Source organism: Ictalurus furcatus, chromosome 9 (genome assembly GCF_023375685.1).
Source record: "Ictalurus furcatus strain D&B chromosome 9, Billie_1.0, whole genome shotgun sequence".
In the NCBI taxonomy this organism is placed as follows: Eukaryota; Metazoa; Chordata; class Actinopteri; order Siluriformes; family Ictaluridae; genus Ictalurus; species Ictalurus furcatus.
The window spans coordinates 2,612,149-2,635,674 of record NC_071263.1 but is presented as its reverse complement, the minus strand read 5'-3'; the positions used below and the strand labels follow the sequence as shown (position 1 = coordinate 2,635,674).

The window sequence follows — 23,526 nt, the reverse complement described above, 5'->3', positions numbered from 1 at the left end:
GAGGGCCGGAGGACTCTGCAGCGCTCCATCTGATTACACACGACGCGAGGTCGACGCTTTGTGTACGCCGTGTACCCAGATGCTTACATGATAAGCGTGATTTCTTTCTTTCTTTAAGATCGAAAGGGCTTTGAGATACGGGAAGCTCGGTGCACTGACCTGAGGTAAAAAAAAATAAATCAAATCAAATAAATCAAATCAAATTTCCTTTAACAGATTACTTGTGTCCAGAACCTACAGCGCTGAAACTCTTCCCGCCGTACATTTCAGCGGAAATGCTCATGAACTCGTCCGCCATTATTCTCTAAACTTTCAAAAATAAACAAAGAAATAAATAATAAATGAACAAACAAACAATAAATGAACAAACAAACAAACGCTTTGGTGGCTTTGTATCATTAGACGCGCTCGTGCAGAAACCGGACACGACAGTCTGAATATCCGCTCCTGCTAACTCCGCTACAGCTTCACCGCTTTCAATCGTCTTCCTTCCTTTCTGATCCAGTTCTTTTATTTTCCTCTCCATTTCGTTCTTTCTTTTTTGTTTGTTTGTTTCTGACTTTCTAAATTTCTCCATTTGTTTGTTTGTTTGTTTATTTCTGACTTTCTAAATTTCTCCATTTGTTTCTTTGGCTCTTTCTTTCTTTCTTTCTTTCTCCATTTTTGTTTATTTCTGACTTTCTTAATTTCTCCATTTGTTTGTTTGTTTGTTTATTTCTGACTTTCTTAATTTCGCCATTTGTTTGTTTGGATCTTTTCTTCCTTTCTTATCCAATTTTTTTATTTTCCTCTCCATTTCTTTCTTTCTCTGTTTCTTTCTTTCTTTCTTTTTTGTTTGTTTGTTTGTTTCTGACTTTCTTAATTTCTCCATTTGTCTGTTTGGTTCTTTCTTTCTTTCTGACTTGCTCAATTTCTTTCTTTCTCCATTTTTGTTTATTTCTGACTTTCTTAATTTCTCCATTTGTTTGTTTGTTTATTTGTTTGTTTATTTCTGACTTTCTTAATTTCTCCATTTGTTTGTTTGTTTGTTTATTTATGACTTTCTTAATTTCGCCATTTGTTTGTTTGGATCTTTTCTTCCTTTCTTATCCAATTTTTTTATTTTCCTCTCCATTTCTTTCTTTCACTGTTTCTTTCTTTTTTGTTTGTTTGTTTCTGACTTTCTAAATTTCTCCATTTGTTTCTTTGGCTCTTTCTTTCTGACTTGCGCAATTTCTTTCTTTCTCCATTTTTGTTTATTTGTTTATTTGTTTGTTTGTGACTTTCTTAATTTCTCCATTTGTCTGTTTGGTTCTTTCTTTCTTTCTTTCTTTCTGACTGGCTCAATTTCTTTCTTTCTCCATTTTTGTTTGTTTGTTTGTTTGTTTGTGACTTTCTTAATTTCTCCATTTGTCTGTTTGGTTCTTTCTTTCTTTCTGACTTGCTCAATTTCTTTCTTTCTCCATTTTTGTTTGTTTGTTTGTTTGTTTGTTTGTGACTTTCTTAAGTTCTCCATTTGTCTGTTTGTTTGTTTATTTCTGATTTTCTTAATTTCTCCATTTGTTTGTTTGGATCTTTTCTTCCTTTCTTATCCAATTCTTTTATTTTCCTCTCCATTTCTTTCTTTCATTGTTTCTTTCTTTCTTTCTTTCTTTTTTGTTTGTTTCTGACATTCTAAATTTCTCCATTTGTTTCTTTGGCTCTTTCTTTCTTTCTCAATTTCTTTCTTTCTTTCTCCATTTGTCTGTTTGGTTCTTTCTTTCTTTCTGACTTTCTCAATTTCTTTCTTTCTCCATTTGTCTGTCTGTTTCTTTCTTTCTATTTTTTTTTTTTTTTTGGTTTGTATGTTCCTGACTTTCTTAATTTCTCCATTTATTTGTCCGTTTGGTTCTTTCGTTCTTTCTCATTTTCCGACTTTCTCACTTTTTTCTTTCTTTCTCCATGTGTCAAATTTCTTTCTTTCTGTCTTTTCTGTTTGTTTGCTTGCTTGTTTCTGACTTTCTTTCTTGCGCCATTTCTTTCCTTCTTTCTTTCCATGCGATGTATACGTGTTGATTTATTATTATTATTATTTTTTAATAAACGCTGTATTTGCTTTATGGTTAGATCCGGGACAAATGTGCACGTGTGTGTGTGTGTGTGTGTGTGTATATATATAAATATATAAATATATATATAAAATGCGTTAAGCTCTATATAATCTATATTTATCCGCGTGCGGCTCAGTATCACGCCGCATCAGAGCTTTGAAGATGTAGTAAATTATTAACATGTGACATGAAATGAATATACACAGATACCACTTCCTTTCGGGAAATGAAAATAGCAACCGCTTCATTTTAGATCTCTCTCTCTCTCTCTCTCACACACACACACTCTCTCACACACACACACACACTCCTTGACTTGTATTCCAACTCCCAGAACTCTTAAATCCATCGCGTTCCATGAAGCGTGTGCTGTCCTGTAAGATGAGTAGAGAACGTGTTAACGTCTGTGTACCCGTTTATATCAGTTACACGAAGCGAGACGTCCGTCACGTGCCTGTCACGTGCCTCTCACATGTCCTTCAGCGTTAGCAAGCAAGACGTGTTAACTTTAATGCACAGATCGCCGTATGGAGGCGTCGTTTGAGTGTACTGCAGCTGGAACTCTCGCTGTTTTAAACAGCAATCTGTCAATCACGCCTGCTTCTGTGGCGGCAATTACGGACGACATTCCCATGGCTCACGCTCCTCCGATTCCCGCCTACTGTTTTAGCACAGAGGAAACCCGAACACAACATAAGCAGTAAAGACGAAGAAGAAGCAATAAACGAGCGGAGAATAAAAACCTCAGCGACTTCCTGCGCTTTAAGAGCACCGACAGGGCCGGGAGCTCGGCTAATCGATGGCGTTCGTCAGTGTTGATCTCCAGATGTGAGTGACAGGAGTGAGGCGTGGAGAGAATAGCCTAGCTGACATCAGAGCTATCGCTCCTCTACAGGTTCAGACGCAGATGAAGACGAAGGTTCAACCTCATCTACAGGTTCAGAATACACAACCTGAACACACCTGATACCATCAGGAGCAAGACGAGAGATCTACACGCCTCTAAAGGGAGACGTCATTACACGTCTGTGTTCAATATTCAACACACTCATACCCTCACACACACACTCATCCAACCATCCATCCTACCAACCACCGGTCGATCCATCCGTGTCCATGCATCTGTCCATCAGTCCAACCTTTAAGCCATCTTTCCATCCATCTGTCCGTTCAACCACAGTCCAGTCTTTAATTCATCTCTATCGGTCTGTCTGTGCATCCACCTACTATTCATCCATTTGTGTATGCATCTTTCCATCAACTCTTCTATCCATCCATTTATCCACTATCTATCTATCTAGATGTCTGTCTGTCCATTCATCTGCTATCCATCCAGTTTTCCATGGATCTTTCCATCTACTCATCTATTTATTTATCATCTGTCTGCCTGTCCAACTGTAAATCCATCTCTCTCTCTCTCTCTCTCTCTCTCTATCTATCCTTTAATCCATCTATATGTCTGTTCATCTATCTATTATCAATCTTTCCATCCAACCTGTCTATCCATCAGCCCAAACAGCAGTCCATCCATCCATCATTCCATCAGCCTATCCATCTATCCATCTATCTGTCTGTCTGTCCATCCGGCCATTTATTCATCCATCAATCCAAACCATTCATTCACTGAACTGGCCAACTGTTCCATCCATCTTTCAATCAGCCTGCCTAACTATCTCTCTATCTATCTATCTATCTATCTATTATCAATCTTTCCATCCAACCTGTCTATCTATCAGCCTACACAGCAGTCTATCCATCCATCATTCCATCAGCCTGCCTATCTATCTCTCTATCTCTCTATCTATCTATTATCAATCTTTCCATCCAACCTGTCTATCTATCAGCCTACACAGCAGTCTATCCATCCATCATTCCATCAGCCTGCCTATCTATCTCTCTATCTCTCTATCTATCTATTATCAATCTTTCCATCCAACCTGTCTATCTATCAGCCTACACAGCAGTCCATCCATCCATCTTTCCATCAGTCTGCCTATCTATCTCTCTATCTATCTATCTATCTATCTATTATCAATCTTTCCATCCAACCTGTCTATCTATCAGCCTACACAGCAGTCTATCCATCCATCATTCCATCAGCCTATCCATCTATCTATCTATCTGTCTGTCTGTCCATCCGACCATTTAGTCATCCATCAATCCAAACCATTCATTCACTGAACTGGCCAACTGTTCCATCCATCTTTCCATCAGTCTGCCAGTCTGCCTGCCTGTCTGTCTGTCTGTCTGTCTATCTTTCTATCCATCCTTTAATCCATCTATATGTCTGTCCATCTATCTATAATCAATCTATCCATCCAACCATTCTTTCATAAATCCAACCTACCAACTGATCTATCTATCCATCTATCCGTCCAACCAACAAACCAATCAGCCTTTGGTTTGGGCATTGCTCTATCCATCCACCCATCTGTTTTCCGATCCCATCCGTCGTTCTGTATTCAGACTTGAGTGCTATTCACAAGCTACAGGGGCGTTACGCACACCATAAATAACCGGAATAGCACTTAGACAGAAATAATTTGCACAAAAACAAACAAACAAACAAACAAACAAAAAGAGATCCTCAGGCAACAGAAGGCAGGAGGTTCATGAACGTGTGAGCTTCTCGACATTCATGACATTTCTTTTTTAATGGCTGATGACAGATAAAAATCTATTCACTGCTACACAACAGGCCCTGCTACACAGCTGCCGTAGTGCTGCGTGTCATCTCCAAATCGCCCGGGGTCACGTTATACACAGAGTCCTGCCCTCACGCATAGATCCTGTAGGTCCTGCCTGATCTTTCGGGTCCTGGAGATCACCAGGACGTCGACGTCTCGGCGTAATGGGCTCGCTCGGCCTTCTTATTCGAAAGCGATCAGACCACCGAGGTTGGCTAAATTAACTTGGCAACTTCTTCGCCTTAGAAATTGGTGCATTGGAGCCATTTGCGATGAATACCTCAAAGCATTAAGAAAATAAAGCGCAGCTGTTTGGGCTCGGCTGAACGCCTCCTGCAAGCGTCCGGCACCTTGCTTCATTTCCTCTTCGTTTCTAATCTTATCTCCGTAGCCGTCGATAACAAGATTCCTTCATCACTAACAGCAGTGCAAGATAAAAAAAAATGAATAGTCGGCAACACTTTGACGCTCGCGAGCGGCCACGGAAGGATTTTATCTTCACTCGTGGACCTTGAAGCGGAGAGTCAATTACGTCTGCGTTTATAGAGACGTCTTACATGCCAGTGACATTCATAACGCCGGTGAAATACTCCTGTAGTCAACACGCTGCTCGAGAACCTGAATCAAGGTCACTATAAAAAGATCCCAGGGTCTAAAACATACACGCTCTGCAATACAGCTAATATAACACGTTCAAGACGCCGTATTTCAGAATACGGAGAACGTTCCTAAACACCGTGCTCAGCGTTCTCAAAATGGACGCCAACAGCCGAGGAGTCAGGAACCATTTGAAAATGCTTCTTCGTTGGTTCAGAACTGGAAAAAGTCCACACGTGAAATTCTACAAACGTCCACCAAGAACCCTTTACGGTTTTAGGAAGTGCTTCATTTCCTGATCTAAACTTAAAACTGATCAAAAGACGGTGCAGAGGTACTACCGCGGATCGGCGTTTTATTCCTCACGTCAAGGGCATGACGTTTTATTTACGCACGCTCTACTTTTGAGACTTTTCATCCATTCATAGTTACGCCCAACGTCGTGACGCGTCCACGAAACGACTATAAACAGCAGTTCCTTTATCGGCCTTCTGTTTAATTCCCCTCCGACACTGGAGACTCCTTCCAGAAAGTTTCCATAAAACACCTCGCGACAGAAAACTCATCACGCCGTATCGACGGTTCTGCGTGTTTCTTTCGTAAACAGGACGTTTTCGAACTCGTTGATGATTTGCATCGCAACAAGCACTTTAATATAAAGCTGGGAATTTCAGCCAGTGAATGAAATCAACACCTTCTGACCAATCAGAATCCAGAATTCAGTGGCGCCGGGGTAGAACTGTGCTTCAAAGTTATATAATTCGATTGTACAGTCGACGTAAAGACATGGCGTTGTTATTTTGGTGTGTCTCTCTGGGGGGGGGGAGGGGGGTCTAGGGGGCACTTCGACGTTTCGAAACGTTTTGGAGTGCTTCAAAACGTTAAACTTTCGCAATCTTAGAAGAGAAGCGTCAAGAAATCCGAAACCCGTTGACCGTCCTAACGCTCCGCCGGAAACCTCCTTAACGTCTAAACGAAAGATTATGGGATAGAATGTTCCGTTTACAAATTCCACTCTTCCTCCCGGGTCTTTATACGAGCTGGAATTGTTGTTGAAAATGTGCAGATTTCATTCGTTTCCCGAGGCAGCCGTGCCGGTACACAACTGATAGATGGTCAGTCGGGGCGTCTTGACCCACGGAGGAGGACGGCTACGCGGCTGACGCGAGGAGCGCTGCGGGGGTGACGGCGTCGGTGTGAGGAATGACGTTAGCGTGAAAGTGAAAGCTCGCTCTCGCTGTTAGGAGGATGCCGTGGGTTTCTGGGCTGATGAAGCACAGTGAGGAGTTTATACATAGCCTGGGGCACACACACACACACACACACACACACACACACACACACACACACACACACACACGGGACACTTATTACTCAGCTCAGTGTGTCTGAGTCAGCAGCATGGCGTTAGTTCGCAGCTAATTACATGTTATACATCTTATTTCAGGACGACTAAAAAACTACTGACCTCCAACTACTGACCTCCAACTACTGACCCAGTGCGTAAGGTCAAATCCGTAGTGCGTGTATATACACGTACAACACTTCTCCAGTATCTACATCTCTACTGAAACAGAAAGGCAGCTCTTTTTCCTCCCCAAGCACCCGATGGTTATCATAACCATCACTCGGGAAGTCGGAACTACGTTATTTATTTATTTTTTTTACTTCTGTGTCCCAGCTACGAAAAGGACGCATCCGCGTTCGTCTTTTCTTAGCGATAATCTCTCAAGCCGGCTAACTGTGATGAGCGATGTACGTTTTGCATACTCGTTTACCGCTAGCTAAACGTTAGCTACAAATCAAACGTACACATAGACTTTAGTTCACGTTAACGAACGCGACAGGTTCTCCGTCCAGCGTCGCGGAAGGCTGCGCCGCAGAAAACGACGTCCGAGCGGAAAATTCGAGACGAGATGAGCGATCGCCGACGTAAGACGGACGACGGGTGGGCGGGGCTTCCGGGGTATCGGTTGACATAGGCGTTCATCTAGTAACTTTATACTGGATTACTCCGTGTGAGTGTTTCTGAGCGAGCAGTACTCGGTCTGTGGTATTTCCTTTACTGATGTTATCCACTACATAAAATTTTCCCCCACCAGCGAGTCGAAATCTCTCATCGGGGAGGCGAGTAACACCGAGACGAGAGAACATTAACTCACCGTGGCCGTTAAAGTGATTGCGCGGCCTAGACGTCCACCCACTCGTGAAAGAAAGGCAGGACTTGAGGAAGATTGGCCGGTGCTTAATGTTCTGGCCTCCGACGGCTCTGCTCGCACTCGTGCGGGCGAGCGTGAGGCATGAAATAACTCTCGAAGCGGAGAAGTTGAAATCAGGACACGTGTAAAGAAAATTGGTTTTCTCTGCTAGGCCTTACATCTCCCCGAAGAGAGCAGAGACAGTCCAATAGTAATAAAAAGGAGCGCAGACAACAACGAAGTAATAAAGATCGGACAGAGTCGTTCCCTGCCGCTGTGAGGAGACCGGATCATTTCAATGCCCTGAAGTGACGTTCATTTATTTTGATCAATTATAAAGGTACGGCGAGGACGAGGGCGAGGGGCGTCGGCGTTCACACGTCTGATGTGTACAACGTGATTAGTACTTCTCCACCGACAACACACTGGTACCCGAGGATCTGTTCGTTAACACGTCCTACTGCATCAAATTTCACTATATAGTATAGGAAAGTATAGGAAATTGAAAAAATTCATATTAATGCATCAAAGAGGATATTTAATGCTGCAGAACATTAACAAAACAAGCTACTTCCTGTTCTCGCTTACGTTAGAGCAGCTAGAAACACACTCGCAAGCCTCTCTTTCTTTCTATCTTGAAGTTAATAAGATTAATAAGTTTAAAAAAAACAAAAAAAAAACACAACAGCTCGTCATGTTACAGACGAAACACACACAAAAAAGCGTAAAGTCGTCTGACGTGAAGATTATTAAGTCTTAATAAACCGTTCAAAACAATCAAATGTATCTAGACTGGTCAAATATGCCCTCGATGTCACGTTACCTGATATTAAGATGTCATAATAAGCGTTATGATGACTACTATTTACATTTTATTTACGTGACAAACCAATTCTTTGACGAATATTTCCTAATTAAATACTGGAGGGGGGAAAAAAGGGAGCGTTTTTACGATGACGTACATGGCAACCGTACCGCTAATGCTAACGAAGCTCGGTTTGAACAGCTACAGGCTGATTAATCGATTAAAAACATACTATTTAGACCATGAATCTGTCACCGTGTGTGTGTGTGTGTGTGTGTGTGTGTGTGTGTGTGTACTTGTCTGTGATTAGATGCCGAAGGATTTGACGTCGGATGTTAAAACGTCGTTTTCAGTCGGAAATGAAGCCTAGCGTTTGCTAACATCGGTTTTACGTTTCAATTAACGCACATGTTTTCGCTGCTTTTAACATGCACGGCACAGGCTTAGTGTCAGAGGGGAAAGAGAAAAGAAGGGAATTAAGGGGGAAAGTTAAAAAGTTAAGTGCAGTACACAGACACGCACACACACACACACACACACACACACACACACACACACAGGTCAAACAGAGTGACTTTGGAAATAGAGCAAAAAGCAGTTGCTGTCCGTTTCTGCCTTCTGTCCATACATCTTCCTGACTACCTAAAGCAAAGGTTAAAGAAGGTGGACGAGAGGTCGTACCTGAGGGGAAGTGCTCGTTGATGGCCCAGTTGTCCACCTGAAGTGTGGCGTTGCCCCCGTTTCGTGTGTATCGCACCACATGGTACTTGCCATCGTTCACCGGCATGCTGCTCTCCTGGACGATGATATCGACCATCCCGATGTTGAACGTGACGCCGATTTTGCCTTGCTCCTGAAATAACATACAAATTTACCAATGAGAAAACACCTGGTACTGGCACGATTGGGATTATTTCTGTGTCGAGTTAATTACTTATTTAGATGCAATCTCTAACCCATTGTCCTTGTTTTAGCTCGGGATCTCTTGGATCGCGAAGGTATTTGCATTGGCGACCTCTGTTCGTGATAAAGCGGTGCCCTTAATGAAAAGAATTCATCAGCCATTCCGCAAGCTCATCCATCAAAATCAATCGCCTTAAAACTGAGCGATAAGGAAGGTTCATTTGTCAACTGGAAAACACGCGGCATCCGAGCAGTCGGGTTCTGAGCGTCTGACGTTTTTATAGTTCGTTTATAGGAATTGGAGAGCAGGACTATCGCAAAGAAAGTAAAGATAAGTCGGGCAGGGTTTTAACGGTAGGAGTAAAAACAAAACACATCGTTTCACAAGGCAATCACAGAGCATCATTTAGTGTAATGAGCCAATCGCAGGGCATCGTTTAGTGTCATGAGCCAATCACAGGGCATCATTTAGTGTCACGAGCGAATCACAGGGCATCATTTAGTGTCACGAGTGAATCATAGGGCATAATTTAGTGTCACGAGCCAATCACAGAGCATCATTTGGTGTCACGAGCCAATCATAGGGCATCATTTAGTATCAAGAGCCAATCACAGGGCATCATTTCGTGTCACCAGGCAATCACAGGGCATCGTTTGGTGTCACGAGCCAATCACAGGACAGCATTTGGTGTCACGAGCCAATCACAGGGCATCATTTGGTGTCGGGAGCCAATCACAGGGCAGCATTTGGTATCACGAGCCAATCACAGGGCAGCATTTGGTGTCACGAGCCAATCACAGGGCATCATTTAGTATCAAGGGCCAATCACAAGGCATCGTTTGGTGTCACGAGCCAATCACAGGGCATCGTTTGGTGTCACGAGCCAATCACAGGGCAGCGTTTGGTGTCACGAGCCAATCACAGGGCATCATTTAGTATCAAGAGCCAATCACAAGGCATCATTTAGTGTCATGAGCCAATCACAGGGCAGCGTTTGGTGTCATGAGCCAATCACAGGGCATCATTTAGTATCAAGAGCCAATCACAAGGCATCATTTAGTGTCACGAGCCAATCACAGGGCATCGTTTGGTGTCACGAGCCAATCACAGGGCAGCGTTTGGTGTCACGAGCCAATCACAGGGCAGCATTTGGTGTCACGAGCCAATCACAGGGCAGCATTTGGTGTCACGAGCCAATCACAGAGCATCATTTAGTATCAAGAGCCAATCACAGGGCATCATGTAGTCTGCGTGGTGTCATTATAAAGATACAGAATTTTTAAAAATCATACTTTAACACATCAATCCGGTTAACTTTATTTTTGATCCTGTCTGATGATCATTTCACATTTCTCTCCCTCTCTCCTTTTTTTTTTGGTGACACACTCATGTCCCGCACAAGCTTTCTGGGTTGCTCAGACATATTTTACGGTTATGTTAAACCAGAGCTGGCATTGTTCTTATCAGCAGCAGCATGGGAAAACGATGACAGGTGATGAATAGCATCAGGGGAGATGTTTATCAGAGTGCGGCGCATTCATCAAGCCAGATCTCTGGGATGGAAATCTGGGCCGGCGCCTTCAAGTTCATCTGGATGTCACGGACGCTTCCTCGCTGCTTTCCGAGGCCCGTCGTCTGCCATTTTCCAGAATGATAACCCCCCTTTCCTGGCCTTCTCTCTGACGAAGACTGTTCCACTCTCTGTGACGGTGCCGGTCTAGTGGAACCGAGTTGATACGCACCCGTCTAACGATTAATAATTCGCTTAAACGTCTTGAGGCACGGTCACAGGTCCGACGCGTGACGTGGAAATCGAGGCGATTCAGAAAAGATCGCCGTGGTTACAAAAACACATTATATTCCACATAATCGCAGTAGCCCGTGTGTTCGGAAATAAAATATTTAACAGAACAAAATGGCTCCGAACACAAAGTACGCTACAGGCGAGAGACGTCAAGCGCGAGGAGACATCTCGTCCCCGTTTCCCACTTTGACTAAAAGGTGTATTTTCGCCGGGATAAGCCTGGAACCGCCGCATTACTTTTTGATCAGAGAAACGATGTTTTTACATCTCGCAGCGAAGCGTTCGCTTTAAGTGCCACTCGCTCTTTCCTCATCCAATTTCTAATATCACCCGAGCGCATACAAGAGAGCTTCTGGGAGAGAAAACGCTGTTGGCAAGCGATGCATGAAAGGAAGCGGCGGGTTAAAAGTGCCGAATATTGAATATCACACGCTGAGGTCAGAGTAAATATTTCATGCGGTTGGAGGATATACGAGTTTTCCCGTGGCTCTGTGGAATTCGGAGCTGCTTAGTCTGCGTATAACTCTGCGACATCGAATTTACCGAAAATTAACGTCTGAACTTCTCTCCTTTCTGTTTCATTCCCGTCTTTTTCCTCCGCTGTAGCGCTCGGTCATTCTGCCGCGAAATTGATTCGCCAGACTGCGTCTACACGCGTCTAGACAGAAAGAAGAAGAAGAATGAAACGGCGTTTCATTATTCTGCCTTACTTTTACATTTTTTGTTCTTTTTCTTTTTACGATGGAATGATCAAAGACGTTAGCGGCAGATTCTTTAAGTCCTGTAAGGCGCGAGGTGGGGCCTCCGCGGATCCACGTGAATAAGTGAGTGAGTGAAGGAATGCATGAAAGAATGAGTGACCAAATAATAAGAGTGAGTGAATAAATGAGTGAGTGAGTGAATGCATGGGTGTGACTGAATGAATGGGTGAATAAGAGACAGAGCAAATAAATGAGCGCGTGATGGAGCGACTAAACGAGTGAGTGAATGAGTGCGTAACATGAACGACTGACTGAATAAAAAGAGCAAATGAGTGAGTGAGTGAATAAATGCATGCGTGTATAAGTGAGAGAAAGAGTGAGACAGAGCAAATAAATGGAGTGAAGGAATGAGTGCGTCACATGAACGAGTGACTGAATAAAAAGAGTGAGTGAGTGGCTAAAAGAGGGAATAAATGAGTGAGTGAGTGAAGGAATGCATGAACGTATGAGTGTGACTGAATGAATGAGTGAATAAGTGAGAGAAAGAGTGAGGGAGAGAGAGAGCGCAAATAAATGAGTGAAGGAATGAGTGACTAAAATAAGAGAGGGAGTGAGTGAATGTGTGAGTGACTAAGAGTGAATAAATGAGTGAGTGAGTGAGTGAGTGAGGGAAGGAATGCATGAATGCGTGAGTGAATAAGCGAGAGAGAGCAAATGAATGAGTGAGTGAAGGAGTGTGTAAATCAATGAGTGACTGAATGAGTGTGTAAATGAACGAGTGACTAAAAGAGTGACTAAATGAGTGTGTAAATGAACGAGTGACTAAATAAAAGAGTGAGTGAAGGAGTGTGTAAATGAACGAGTGACTAAATGAGTGTGTAAATGAACGAGTGACTAAATAAAAGAGTGAGTGAAGGAGTGTGTAAATGAACGAGTGACTAAATGAGTGTGTAAATGAACGAGTGACTAAATAAAAGAGTGAGTGAAGGAGTGTGTAAATGAACGAGTGACTAAATGAGTGTGTAAATGAACGAGTGACTAAAAGAGTGAGTGAAGGAGTGTGTAAATGAACGAGTGACTAAAAGAGTGAGTGAAGGAGTGTGTAAATGAACGAGTGACTAAATGAGTGTGTAAATGAACGAGTGACTAAAAGAGTGAGTGAAGGAGTGTGTAAATGAACAAGTGACTAAATGAGTGTGTAAATGAACGAGTGACTAAATGAGTGTGTAAATGAACGAGTGACTAAATGAGTGAATGAATGAGTGTGTAAATGAATGAGTGACTAAATGAGTGTGTAAATGAACGAGTGACTAAATAAAAGAGTGAGTGAAGGAGTGTGTAAATGAACCAGTGACTAAGAGAGTGAGTGAAGGAGTGTGTAAATGAACAAGTGACTAAATGAGTGTGTAAATGAACGAGTGACTAAAAGAGTGAGTGAAGGAGTGTGTAAATGAATGAGTGACTAAATGAGTGTGTAAATGAACGAGTGACTAAATGAGTGAATGAATGAGTGTGTGAATGAACGAGTGACTAAATGAGTGACTAAATGAGTGTGTAAATGAACGAGTGACTAAATAAAAGTGAGTGAAGGAGTGTGTAAATGAACGAGTGACTAAATGAGTGACTAAATGAGTGTGTAAATGAACGAGTGACTAAATGAGTGTGTAAATGAACGAGTGACTAAATGAGTGTGTAAATGAACGCGTGACTAAATAAAAGAGTGAGTGAAGGAGTGTGTAAATGAACGAGTGACTAAGAGAGTGAGTGAAGGAGTGTGTAAATGAACAAGTGACTAAATGAGTGAATGAATGATTGTGTAAATGAACGAGTGACTAAATGAGTGTGTAAATGAACGAGTGACTAAATGAGTGTGTAAATGAACGCGTGACTAAATAAAAGAGTGAGTGAAGGAGTGTGTAAATGAACGAGTGACTAAATGAGTGTGTAAATGAACGAGTGACTAAATGAGTGTGTAAATGAACGCGTGACTAAATAAAAGAGTGAAGGAGTGTGTAAATGAACGAGTGACTAAATGAGTGTGTAAATGAACGAGTGACTAAATGAGTGTGTAAATGAACACGTGACTAAATAAAAGAGTGAGTGAAGGAGTGTGTAAATGAACGAGTGACTAAATGAGTGTGTAAATGAACGCGTGACTAAATAAAAGAGTGAGTGAAGGAGTGTGTAAATGAACGAGTGACTAAATGAGTGAATGAATGATTGTGTAAATGAACGAGTGACTAAATGAGTGTGTAAATGAACGAGTGACTAAATGAGTGTGTAAATGAACGCGTGACTAAATAAAAGAGTGAGTGAAGGAGTGTGTAAATGAACGAGTGACTAAATGAGTGTGTAAATGAACACGTGACTAAATAAAAGAGTGAGTGAATGAGTGTGTAAATGAACGCGTGACTAAATAAAAGAGTGAGTGAAGGAGTGTGTAAATGAACGAGTGACTAAGAGAGTGAGTGAAGGAGTGTGTAAATGAACAAGTGACTAAATGAGTGAATGAATGATTGTGTAAATGAACGAGTGACTAAATGAGTGTGTAAATGAACGAGTGACTAAATGAGTGTGTAAATGAACAAGTGACTAAATGAGTGAATAAATGAGTGTGTAAATGAACGAGTGACTAAATGAGTGAATAAATGAGTGTGTAAATGAACGAGTGACTAAATAAAAGAGTGAGTGAAGGAGTGTGTAAATGAACGAGTGACTAAATGAGTGAATAAATGAGTGTGTAAATGAACAAGTGACTAAATGAGTGAATAAATGAGTCTGTAAATGAACTAGTGACTAAATGAGTGAATAAATGAGTCTGTAAATGAACTAGTGACTAAATGAGTGAATAAATGAGTGTGTAAATGAACTAGTGACTAAATGAGTGAATAAATGAGTGTGTAAATGAACGAGTGACTAAGAGAGTGAGTGAAGGAGTGTGTAAATGAATGAGTGACTAAATGAGTGAATAAATGAACGAGTGACTAAGAGAGTGAGTGAAGGAGTGTGTAAATGAATGAGTGACTAAATGAGTGAATAAATGAGTGTGTAAATGAACGAGTGACTAAATAAAAGAGTGAGTGAAGGAGTGTGTAAATGAACGAGTGACTAAATGAGTGTGTAAATGAACGAGTGACTAAGAGAGTGAGTGAAGGAGTGTGTAAATGAATGAGTGACTAAATGAGTGTGTAAATGAACGAGTGACTAAATGAGTGTGTAAATGAACGAGTGACTAAATGAGTGTGTAAATGAACGAGTGACTAAATGAGTGTGTAAATGAACGAGTGACTAAGAGAGTGAGTGAAGGAGTGTGTAAATGAATGAGTGACTAAATGAGTGTGTAAATGAACGAGTGACTAAATGAGTGAATGAAGGAGTGTGTAAATGAACGAGTGACTAAATAAAAGAGTGAGTGAAGGAGTGTGTAAATGAACGAGTGACTAAATGAGTGACCGAATGAGTGTGTAAATGAACGAGTGACTAAATAAGAGAGTGAGTGAAGGAGTGAGTGACTAAAAGAGTGAATAAATGAAGGAGTGACGCAGTGAAAAGTCGGGTCTATGCCAGACTGTTACACAGGAACATACAGTAAGGTCATTTAGAAGCGTACAGTAAAGGAAAAGTAAACGTGTGAAACGTGCGAAACGTCCGTAAAGTGGATGACGGTGCGTGTGCTCCGAGGCGAAGCTCCGTACAGCTCTCCGTATCACCTGCACACGCTGATACGATGATAAGACGTGTGTGTGTGTGCGTGCGTGCGTGTGTGAGAGCGAGAGAGCGAGAGAGAGTCGAGTGCGCTCGGATGATAAGAAAACTCTCAGCCGCGTCGCTCACGTTATTTCCCCCCTGATTGTTTCATCAATAACGAAGCCGAGGTCAGATAAAAGCCAATTTTTAGTTTTGTGCTCAACTGAGAGCTTCATCGACAGAAACGCCATCGACAATTTATTTCTCTGGACGTTCACAGAGCCGCCGCCGCTGCTGTTTTTCTTTCCTCTCTCGTGTACAGTGCACACGTTAACTACGGATTTATCTCCGCAGTTTAGGAAAAACGTTACAGTTCGATACGACGGCGGTATCCGAGATATAACTTCATCCCTCAGATATAAATACGTTTAAAAATGAAACTTAATATGCTATTCTTCTTCCTCTTCTTCTTATTATTATTAGGAAGAGCCAAGCATGAAAAGGTGAGTAGGCACCTATTGTTATTCCACCTTTTCTCCTTCTTCTGGATAAGGGTGTATCTGGCATCCCATAGAAGCGTCTGGTAAAAAGTTGTGAAATTCGGCACACTGACTGGGAAGGAACATTCTGACCAAATCTGGGCCAAGTGCTGCCGACGCTCTAGCGCCACCATCGGGTCAAATCTGGGTCTAACTCGGAAGTATGTTTATAATCGTACCTTCTGCATCGCGTGTTTAGCGATTAAAAGCCAGGAATGCCTGTATTCCCCGGGTCGAGACGAGTTCAACGCACCCTATGACGTCGATTCGATTTCCCGCCATCTTGGAATTTGTCAAAAAAAAAACGTTTTATTTTCACGACTCCTCCTACACATTTCGTCCGGTCGTCACCGCATTTGATTCAAGCCATTTCAGACTTAAGCCTGACAGTGACGCCGCCAAACAGGAAGTGAGGCTGTGTCTCAGCAACGAGATACACCTTCAGGACCCGATGCTAAATTTTCAGGTCGGAGCTGTAGCAATCACGACCACGGGTCAAAGTAGCAACGGACAACACCACCATGCTGCGCGTTAGGTCGTCTAGACCTTTCCTCCTACCGTCTGAGAATTCCACCCGTGTCTCATCAGGAGTGAAACTTCAAATCTCTTTGCCTAAAGTTATGGCCCTCTTTCCTGTGATTGCATAGGCGACAAATGTAGCGCGTCTATGAATGTCCGGCTCACGGCATCTGGGTGCTTGGCCCCTGCTTGCAGCTTTAAATATAATAATAATAATAATAATAATAATAATATGTATTATATGTAAGAATACTCATTGTAGTGTATGGATAGAAGAATAGGTGTAAATATAATAATTACTCATTAATGTAATTATTCATTATGTACTACTCAGCATTTTATTTACTACTTTATTATTATTATTATTATTATTATTATTAGTTCTCCACCAGGCCGTGGCTTTCTGCGGTTTGCAAAGCGACAATGAGCGTTAAGAAAACAACAACTCCGAGCCGTTTAAGAATGAGATAATCCAACGCTCGCAGCTGAAATGTGCTTCTCCGGGAGCGAGGAGCTGTAATTGGGAAATAAACGTGTGATTAAAATTGAGCTTGAAACAGGATTTTCGAGCGCTGTCTCGAGACCGCGGCGGTGGCGGTGATGATGGCGGTGAGCGAGGAGCAACGGTTTTTTTTATTTATTTATTTTTTTTTTAGGATTTGAAGCATGTCAGCAATAACCACGCCGGGGGAGGATTCCTCCATAATTACCCCATCAGACAGGAGAGGAGAAGAAACACATGAACACAACACACACACACACACACACACACACACACACACATCACAATCCTGAACGAAACAGCCTCGCTTCTCACAGCCGCCTTAAATTCAGGAGTTCCCCCCCCCCCAAGAGTTTCCGCTCTGTTTAGGAAATTTTCCAAGATTTTTTTTTTTTTTTTAAAATGTGTGACGTATACACGGATAATTCTTACAACGCGTCGTTAACACTAACTCCAGCAATACGACCTTGGATGACCCCAAACCGACATACAATCTCAAATTTTATGAAAAGAAAAAAAAAAAAAAATGTTTTTCACTTTGTCTTATACATACTCTCGTGGGCGTGGTTTTGACCATATATGGTGACTCGACGACATCAAAGTGATGAAGGCACTGCTTATGAAAGAGCGTCCAACAGCTAAAGTGTGCGTGTGTGTGTGAGAGAGAGAGAGAGAGAGCATCTGTGCTGAGGAGCTGGTGAGTCTCCAGAGTAGCTTATGGAGACATCAAACATGGCGATGAGGCAGAAAGAGCTCTTTAATTCACGGCGAGCTGCTGATTCGCTTGCCAAGGCTGTTGGGTCTACAAAACAGCGGCAGCTGCTAGGCAACATTTAATCTGGCTGGAACTTGCTACATCAACATTCTTACTGAGAAAAAAGAAAAAAAGAAAAGGAAGAAAGAAAGAAAGAAAGAGGCAGAACAACGTGAAGGCAGAGAGGCGCAGCATGCACTAACTTTGCTGACAGGAGGTTTTTTTTTTTCTTTTTCCCTCTCTCTCTCTCTCTCTCTCTCTCTCTCTCCCTCCCAGATATACCGTATAACGGCGTAGCGGTGTTTCCACTGAATGTCGTTCAAGGAGGAAGTCAATATTTCCAACAAAAAGAAAAAAAAACAGAAAAGATCTATTATAGCGCACGTCAACATTACATACATCTCCTCCTGTTCCTTCACACAGTGAGCAATAAAAGCCTTGAGCAAACATCCTCCGAGGCGAAATAAATCTATATAACGCTTTGTAAACAGAGAGGAGGAGCGCCGAGAGAAGCGAGCAAGACGTGACGCTACGCAAACGCCTCGGAGTGACTATATTTATTTATTTATTTATTTATTTTCACAGAGGACCCGTCGTTACATCGTCCGTGTTTCGTTAAGCTGGAGCGGTATTTAAGCAGGTCGGGGTGGGGTGGGGTGGGGGGTATGGGGGGGAGGGGTTATACGGATATCCCCCTGGATAAACGCCGAATATAAACGCCGGTAACAGATAATTCGTAGGGTAAATTTTTGGGAAAATCTCATCGACCTGAATCCGAAAAGAATAAAATAAACCGATGATTTCACTCCGGGAGAAAAAGCTCGTTAGCTAGTTTCCTAGACAGGAAGTGTCAAGAATACGTCGACGTAACTGTCTGGCGTGAGGCGTATCCCGGGAACGCTGGGCGAGAGGTAGGAACACATCCTGGATGCGACGCCAGAGCATGGCAGGACTTCATACAGCTGCTAATCTTACAGAAGGAACAAAACACTGTGTGTGTGTGGTGCCGTTACACAGATAATCAGCGACGGGCGGCGTGATAAATCCGGGTTACCGTGACCACCACGACGTTGATTGTGTTCCTACGACAGCACGTGATCAAGCGTTTTATTCCTCTTACGCTACGAGATTTCCAGTCTGTACTGGATTTCGCCGTTTCGTTGTTTAACCAAAAGAACACAAAAGGTCGCCTGACACCACGCGGTTCCCCCCCCCCCGCCCCCCGCGTGGCCGCAGCGTGCAAACGCGCCGGTCGACACCAGAGTGAAGGATTTGGCAGGGATGAGATCTGGACGGGAATAAATCGGATGCGCTTCACGTCTGAAGCGAGACGGTTAAGGTCTGCCGTGAGCCGGAGTCGAACGCGATCAAACGCTACCGTCTGCCTTCGCGCCGCCAACAAAGCAAGAACAACGCCGTCTGCCAATCGAAGGCGAGACGAGCGACGGATGAAGCAAACACGGCGTCAGGAGACGCGGACAGACAGCTCGGTGGAATAGTGGGACGGCTCGACAGCTCTGTGCGGCAATTACAGAAGTGTCTCCGTGCCTAATAATAGCGCAAATCCGCTCCAGGCTTTGCTAGCGTACTAACAGCTCCTTTAGCACTTAAAAGCTGTGTTTAAACACTTAAGCGAAGGCGTCGAAGCGCTGGCGAGAGAGCGCCCGAGCGATGGCAAGAATTTCTACAAGTTGTAAACGTCGAGGAAAAAAAAAAAAAAACAAGAATAAAAAGTTGCAGTTCTTTATCGGATGTAAGACGCGGTACAACGCAGTCGCGGCTAAAGTGTTAGCTTGTTTCACGAAGAACGCAGATCGTTTCTCATTCGTTCCTTCTCGACGTCCGTTGAGCGTCACGTTCCTCTTCTACCACGGCAAGTACGATTTTTATAAAAAGGTCGTACTTTTGATCCGTCTATGTTACATCTACGTTACGAACGAGTCAATTCCCCGCCTCACCAGCCTCTATTCCCCCCCCCCCCCGGCGGTGTGGTTTAAAGTGCTGCCTCATTTCCGAGTTCAGAGTACAAAGCGGTCCATCACGAACCCTGGAACTCCTGAAAGTCAGACGTCTCTCTAACAGCTTCTGTCTCCTCGCTGTGAAGCAGGAGCGTCTCACACAATGCGTCAGGAAGATAAGATTTCGCAGTACAAGCCATTCACGGGTCGGAACAACCCGGAATCTCGGCTGGAACGCCTGCCTGCTCGGTGAGAGCTGCCTGGAAATCAATGAGCGAGGCAGCACACACAATTACCCAGCTGTCTGCCTCGCAGCGCGACCGCCGCCGAGAGATTTGCGTCCGCCGTCCCCAAGAAAAGTGGGAGTGTGAATGAAAGCACTCTGGGGTCCGTGTCCTTGAATAAAATCTCTTCGGTCCAAATTGATCGGTCTGAGAAAGACGGATTTCTCACGCGGACATGCTCGACCCTGCCCGAGGAACATTTCTTCACTTAAAAGCTTGCTCTTTGATACGTCGAGGAATTTAATGACGATGCTGACTGGAGTTTATTTCCGTCATGAACAGACGCTTGTAAAGACATACGACGAGGATTTGAACGCACAAACCACCGCGCAACCTGACAAACTGTTACACTACGTAAAAAAAAAAAAACAACAACCTTTTCTGTCTGGCCAATAATTCATTTACAGAGTCGGAATTTTTAAGCGCTGTCCGAAGAACAGTGAAGTACCGCGTGGTAAAATGTATCCTTATCAAATTAGCATAACGCCACTGGATTAAAACACAAAATACGCGAAGAGCCGACTAGCCGACTATCCGACTCCGTTTACGTTTCCCGTGGCAACGGATCGCGAACGTGCGTTTATGCTAAATGTTAGCGGGACGATTTTAAAAGGAGGACAATAGCTAGCTATGTTAGTGGATGAAGAAGGGTTGCAGCCGTCTTTATTTTCCAGATGTGCAAAAGTGAAAGTTTTTTTGTTTGTTTTGTTTTCATTGCGTCAGAACCCCCTCGTATTTTTTAAATTGCGGGAATATACTAAGCGAGTATAATTTCATATCATATATCCTATCGTTTGCTCGTATTTTCTCATTTGTAAGTCGCTTTGGATAAAAGCGTCTGCTGAATGAATAGATGTAAAACGTATCCGATCGTCTTGTATCCTTTCATTTCACATGGTATCGCATCATTTCATATTGTATCACATCGTATCGTAAAGTTTCGTATCGTATCGTATCATATAGTATCATTTTGTATCGTATCATACCAATTCATATCGTATCTTTTCCTATCGTATAGTATCGTATCGGATCATTTCGTATCGTAGAGTATCATATTGTATCATATCAATTCATATCGTATCGCATCGTATCGCATCGTATCATACCATTTCATATCGTATTGTATCATATCACATCGTATTGTTTCGTATTGTATCATATCATATATCATTTCGTATCATTTCATATCACATCGTATCATTTTGTATCGTATAGTACCATATTGTATCATTTCGTACCGTATAGTACCATATCGTATCGTATAGTACCATATCGTATCATTTCATATTGTACTGTATCGCATCATATCGTATCATTTCGTATCGTATGGCATCATATCAATTCATATCGTATCAATTCATATCGTATTGTATCATATCACATCGTATTGTTTCGTATTGTATCATATCATATATCATATCATTTCGTATCATTTCATATCATATCGTATCATTTCGTATCGTATAGTACCATATCGTATCATTTCGTATCGTATAGTACCATATCATATAGTACCATATCGTATCATTTCGTATCGTGTAGTACCATATCGTATCATTTCATATCGTGTAGTACCATATCGTATCATTTCGTATCGTATAGTACCATATCGTATCATTTCGTATCGTATAGTACCATATCGTATCGTATAGTACCATATCGTATCATTTCATATCGTATAGTAGTATATCGTATCATTTCATATCGTATAGTAGTATATCGTATCATTTCATATCGTATAGTAGTATATCGTATCATTTCATATCGTATAGTAGTATATCGTATCATTTCGTATCGTATCGTACCATATCGTATCATTTCGTATCGTATAGTACCATATCGTATCATTTCATATCGTATTGTACCATATCGTATCATTTCGTATCGTATTGTATCGCATCATATCGTATCATATCAATTCATATCGTATCAATTCGTATCGTATCATTTCGTATCGTATTCTAGCGTTTGTATCGTATCATTTCGTATCGTATTCTAGCGTTTGTATCGTATCATTTCGTATCGTATTCTAGCGTTTGTATCGCATCATTTCGTATCAGAGCTGCAACAACTACTCAATAAAATTGCTAATAATCGATGAAGGAAATCGTTGTCGACGAATCTCACTATCGATCGGCTGGTCTGCACTTCTCCATGGAGAAGTTTACTTTAATGTGTGAACGGAGAAGTTTACTTTAAAGTTACACTGTGCATGCACTTCCTGCTGTGGATTTCAGGCCATTGAGTCGCTGGAACACTTCAATCCCATCAGAACACCTGATAACATGCATTAGAACAATACCGAGATAGAAGGCAGGACGTATTTAGAAACACCACAGCATGCTATTAGCATGACTTTTTCCCCACTGAGCACTCGCGCTGCCTTTTTTATTGTATTTTATTATTTTATTATTTCTCCCCTCCCCTCAGCAGCGGTTATCTCAATTTCCCCTGTGTCAGGGCTGCACTTCAGCTGCTTTAAAACCCCGCTTTGATTATTTAATGGCGGCGCTAATCCATCAGACACTCTACCAATCAGTTTCTTCGCCCGAGCCAGTGTGACACCCGCCTGTGCTTCCTGATTGTTAAAGCTCTTATGCAGCAGATCTTAAAAAAAAAGTAGTGGGAAGGTAGTGTGAGTTACTGCTAACTCCGGGAGAGCGGGAGAGAGAGAGAGAGCGAGAGAGCGAGAGAGAGAGAGAGATAATATAAAACTAAAATTATTTAATTAAAAAAAATGAGAACACACAGAACAAACTCTTTTCAGTCGATAGTTTTTGTTTTAAAGGCACATTCCTGCTCCAGAATATTCATCACTTTTTTCCCTCCTTTCTCTCCTTTTTGATTGGCGTCGGCGAAAGCAGATAAGGCCGGCCCGAATACACGGGAAATGAATAAATTCATTTCTCTGTGGCGTGCAGTCGTTTTTGGATTATCGACACACACCGATTTAAGGATTTGCCGTGTTTGTGTGATAAACCTTCTTCATTAGGAAACTAATTTCTTTTAAAAAATGTAGACAAAACGCTCGGCAGAGTGAACGAGACAGGATTAACTACCTGAGCACTCGCGCGGAGACACGCCCACCATCCTGATCAGCACACTCACGGCAATTAAATAGGATTTTTCATAAATGTGTGTGTGTGTGTGTGTGTGTGTGTGTAAAACTTAGTAAAGGTTTACATCTGTAAAACAGCTTTCTTTCTTTCTTTCCTTCTTTAAACCACAGCACAGGATTCTATCTTCCAAATCTCCATTCTTTCACCCTCTTCTTTTCTTTCTTGGTCTTCCGTCCGTTTTTCCATCAGCGATTTTCCCTCCTTGCGTCCTCTCACCTTCACGCATCTCGCTTTTGGGTTTTCTTTTACTCTCCTTCACCCTCTCTTTCATCCTTTCTTTTTCTTCTTACATCCTTTCATCTTTCCTCATTGTCTCTCCTGAGTTTTTGGTTTTCTTTCTTCCTTTCTTGTCTTTCATCCTCCCCCCGTTTCTTTTATCATTTTTAAAAAATCATTATC

At 42.3% G+C, this 23,526-nt stretch overlaps 1 protein-coding gene across 1 annotated transcript in view; it reads right to left on the bottom strand.

Annotated features, from left to right (window-relative positions):
* Positions 1–23,526, bottom strand: part of LOC128612768 (neurexin-3a-beta-like) — a 117,109-nt gene that overhangs the window by 44,049 nt on the left and 49,534 nt on the right. The window contains 1 exon segment of the mRNA XM_053633161.1: positions 9,038–9,209. Coding sequence (XP_053489136.1) covers positions 9,038–9,209 — 172 coding nt within the window.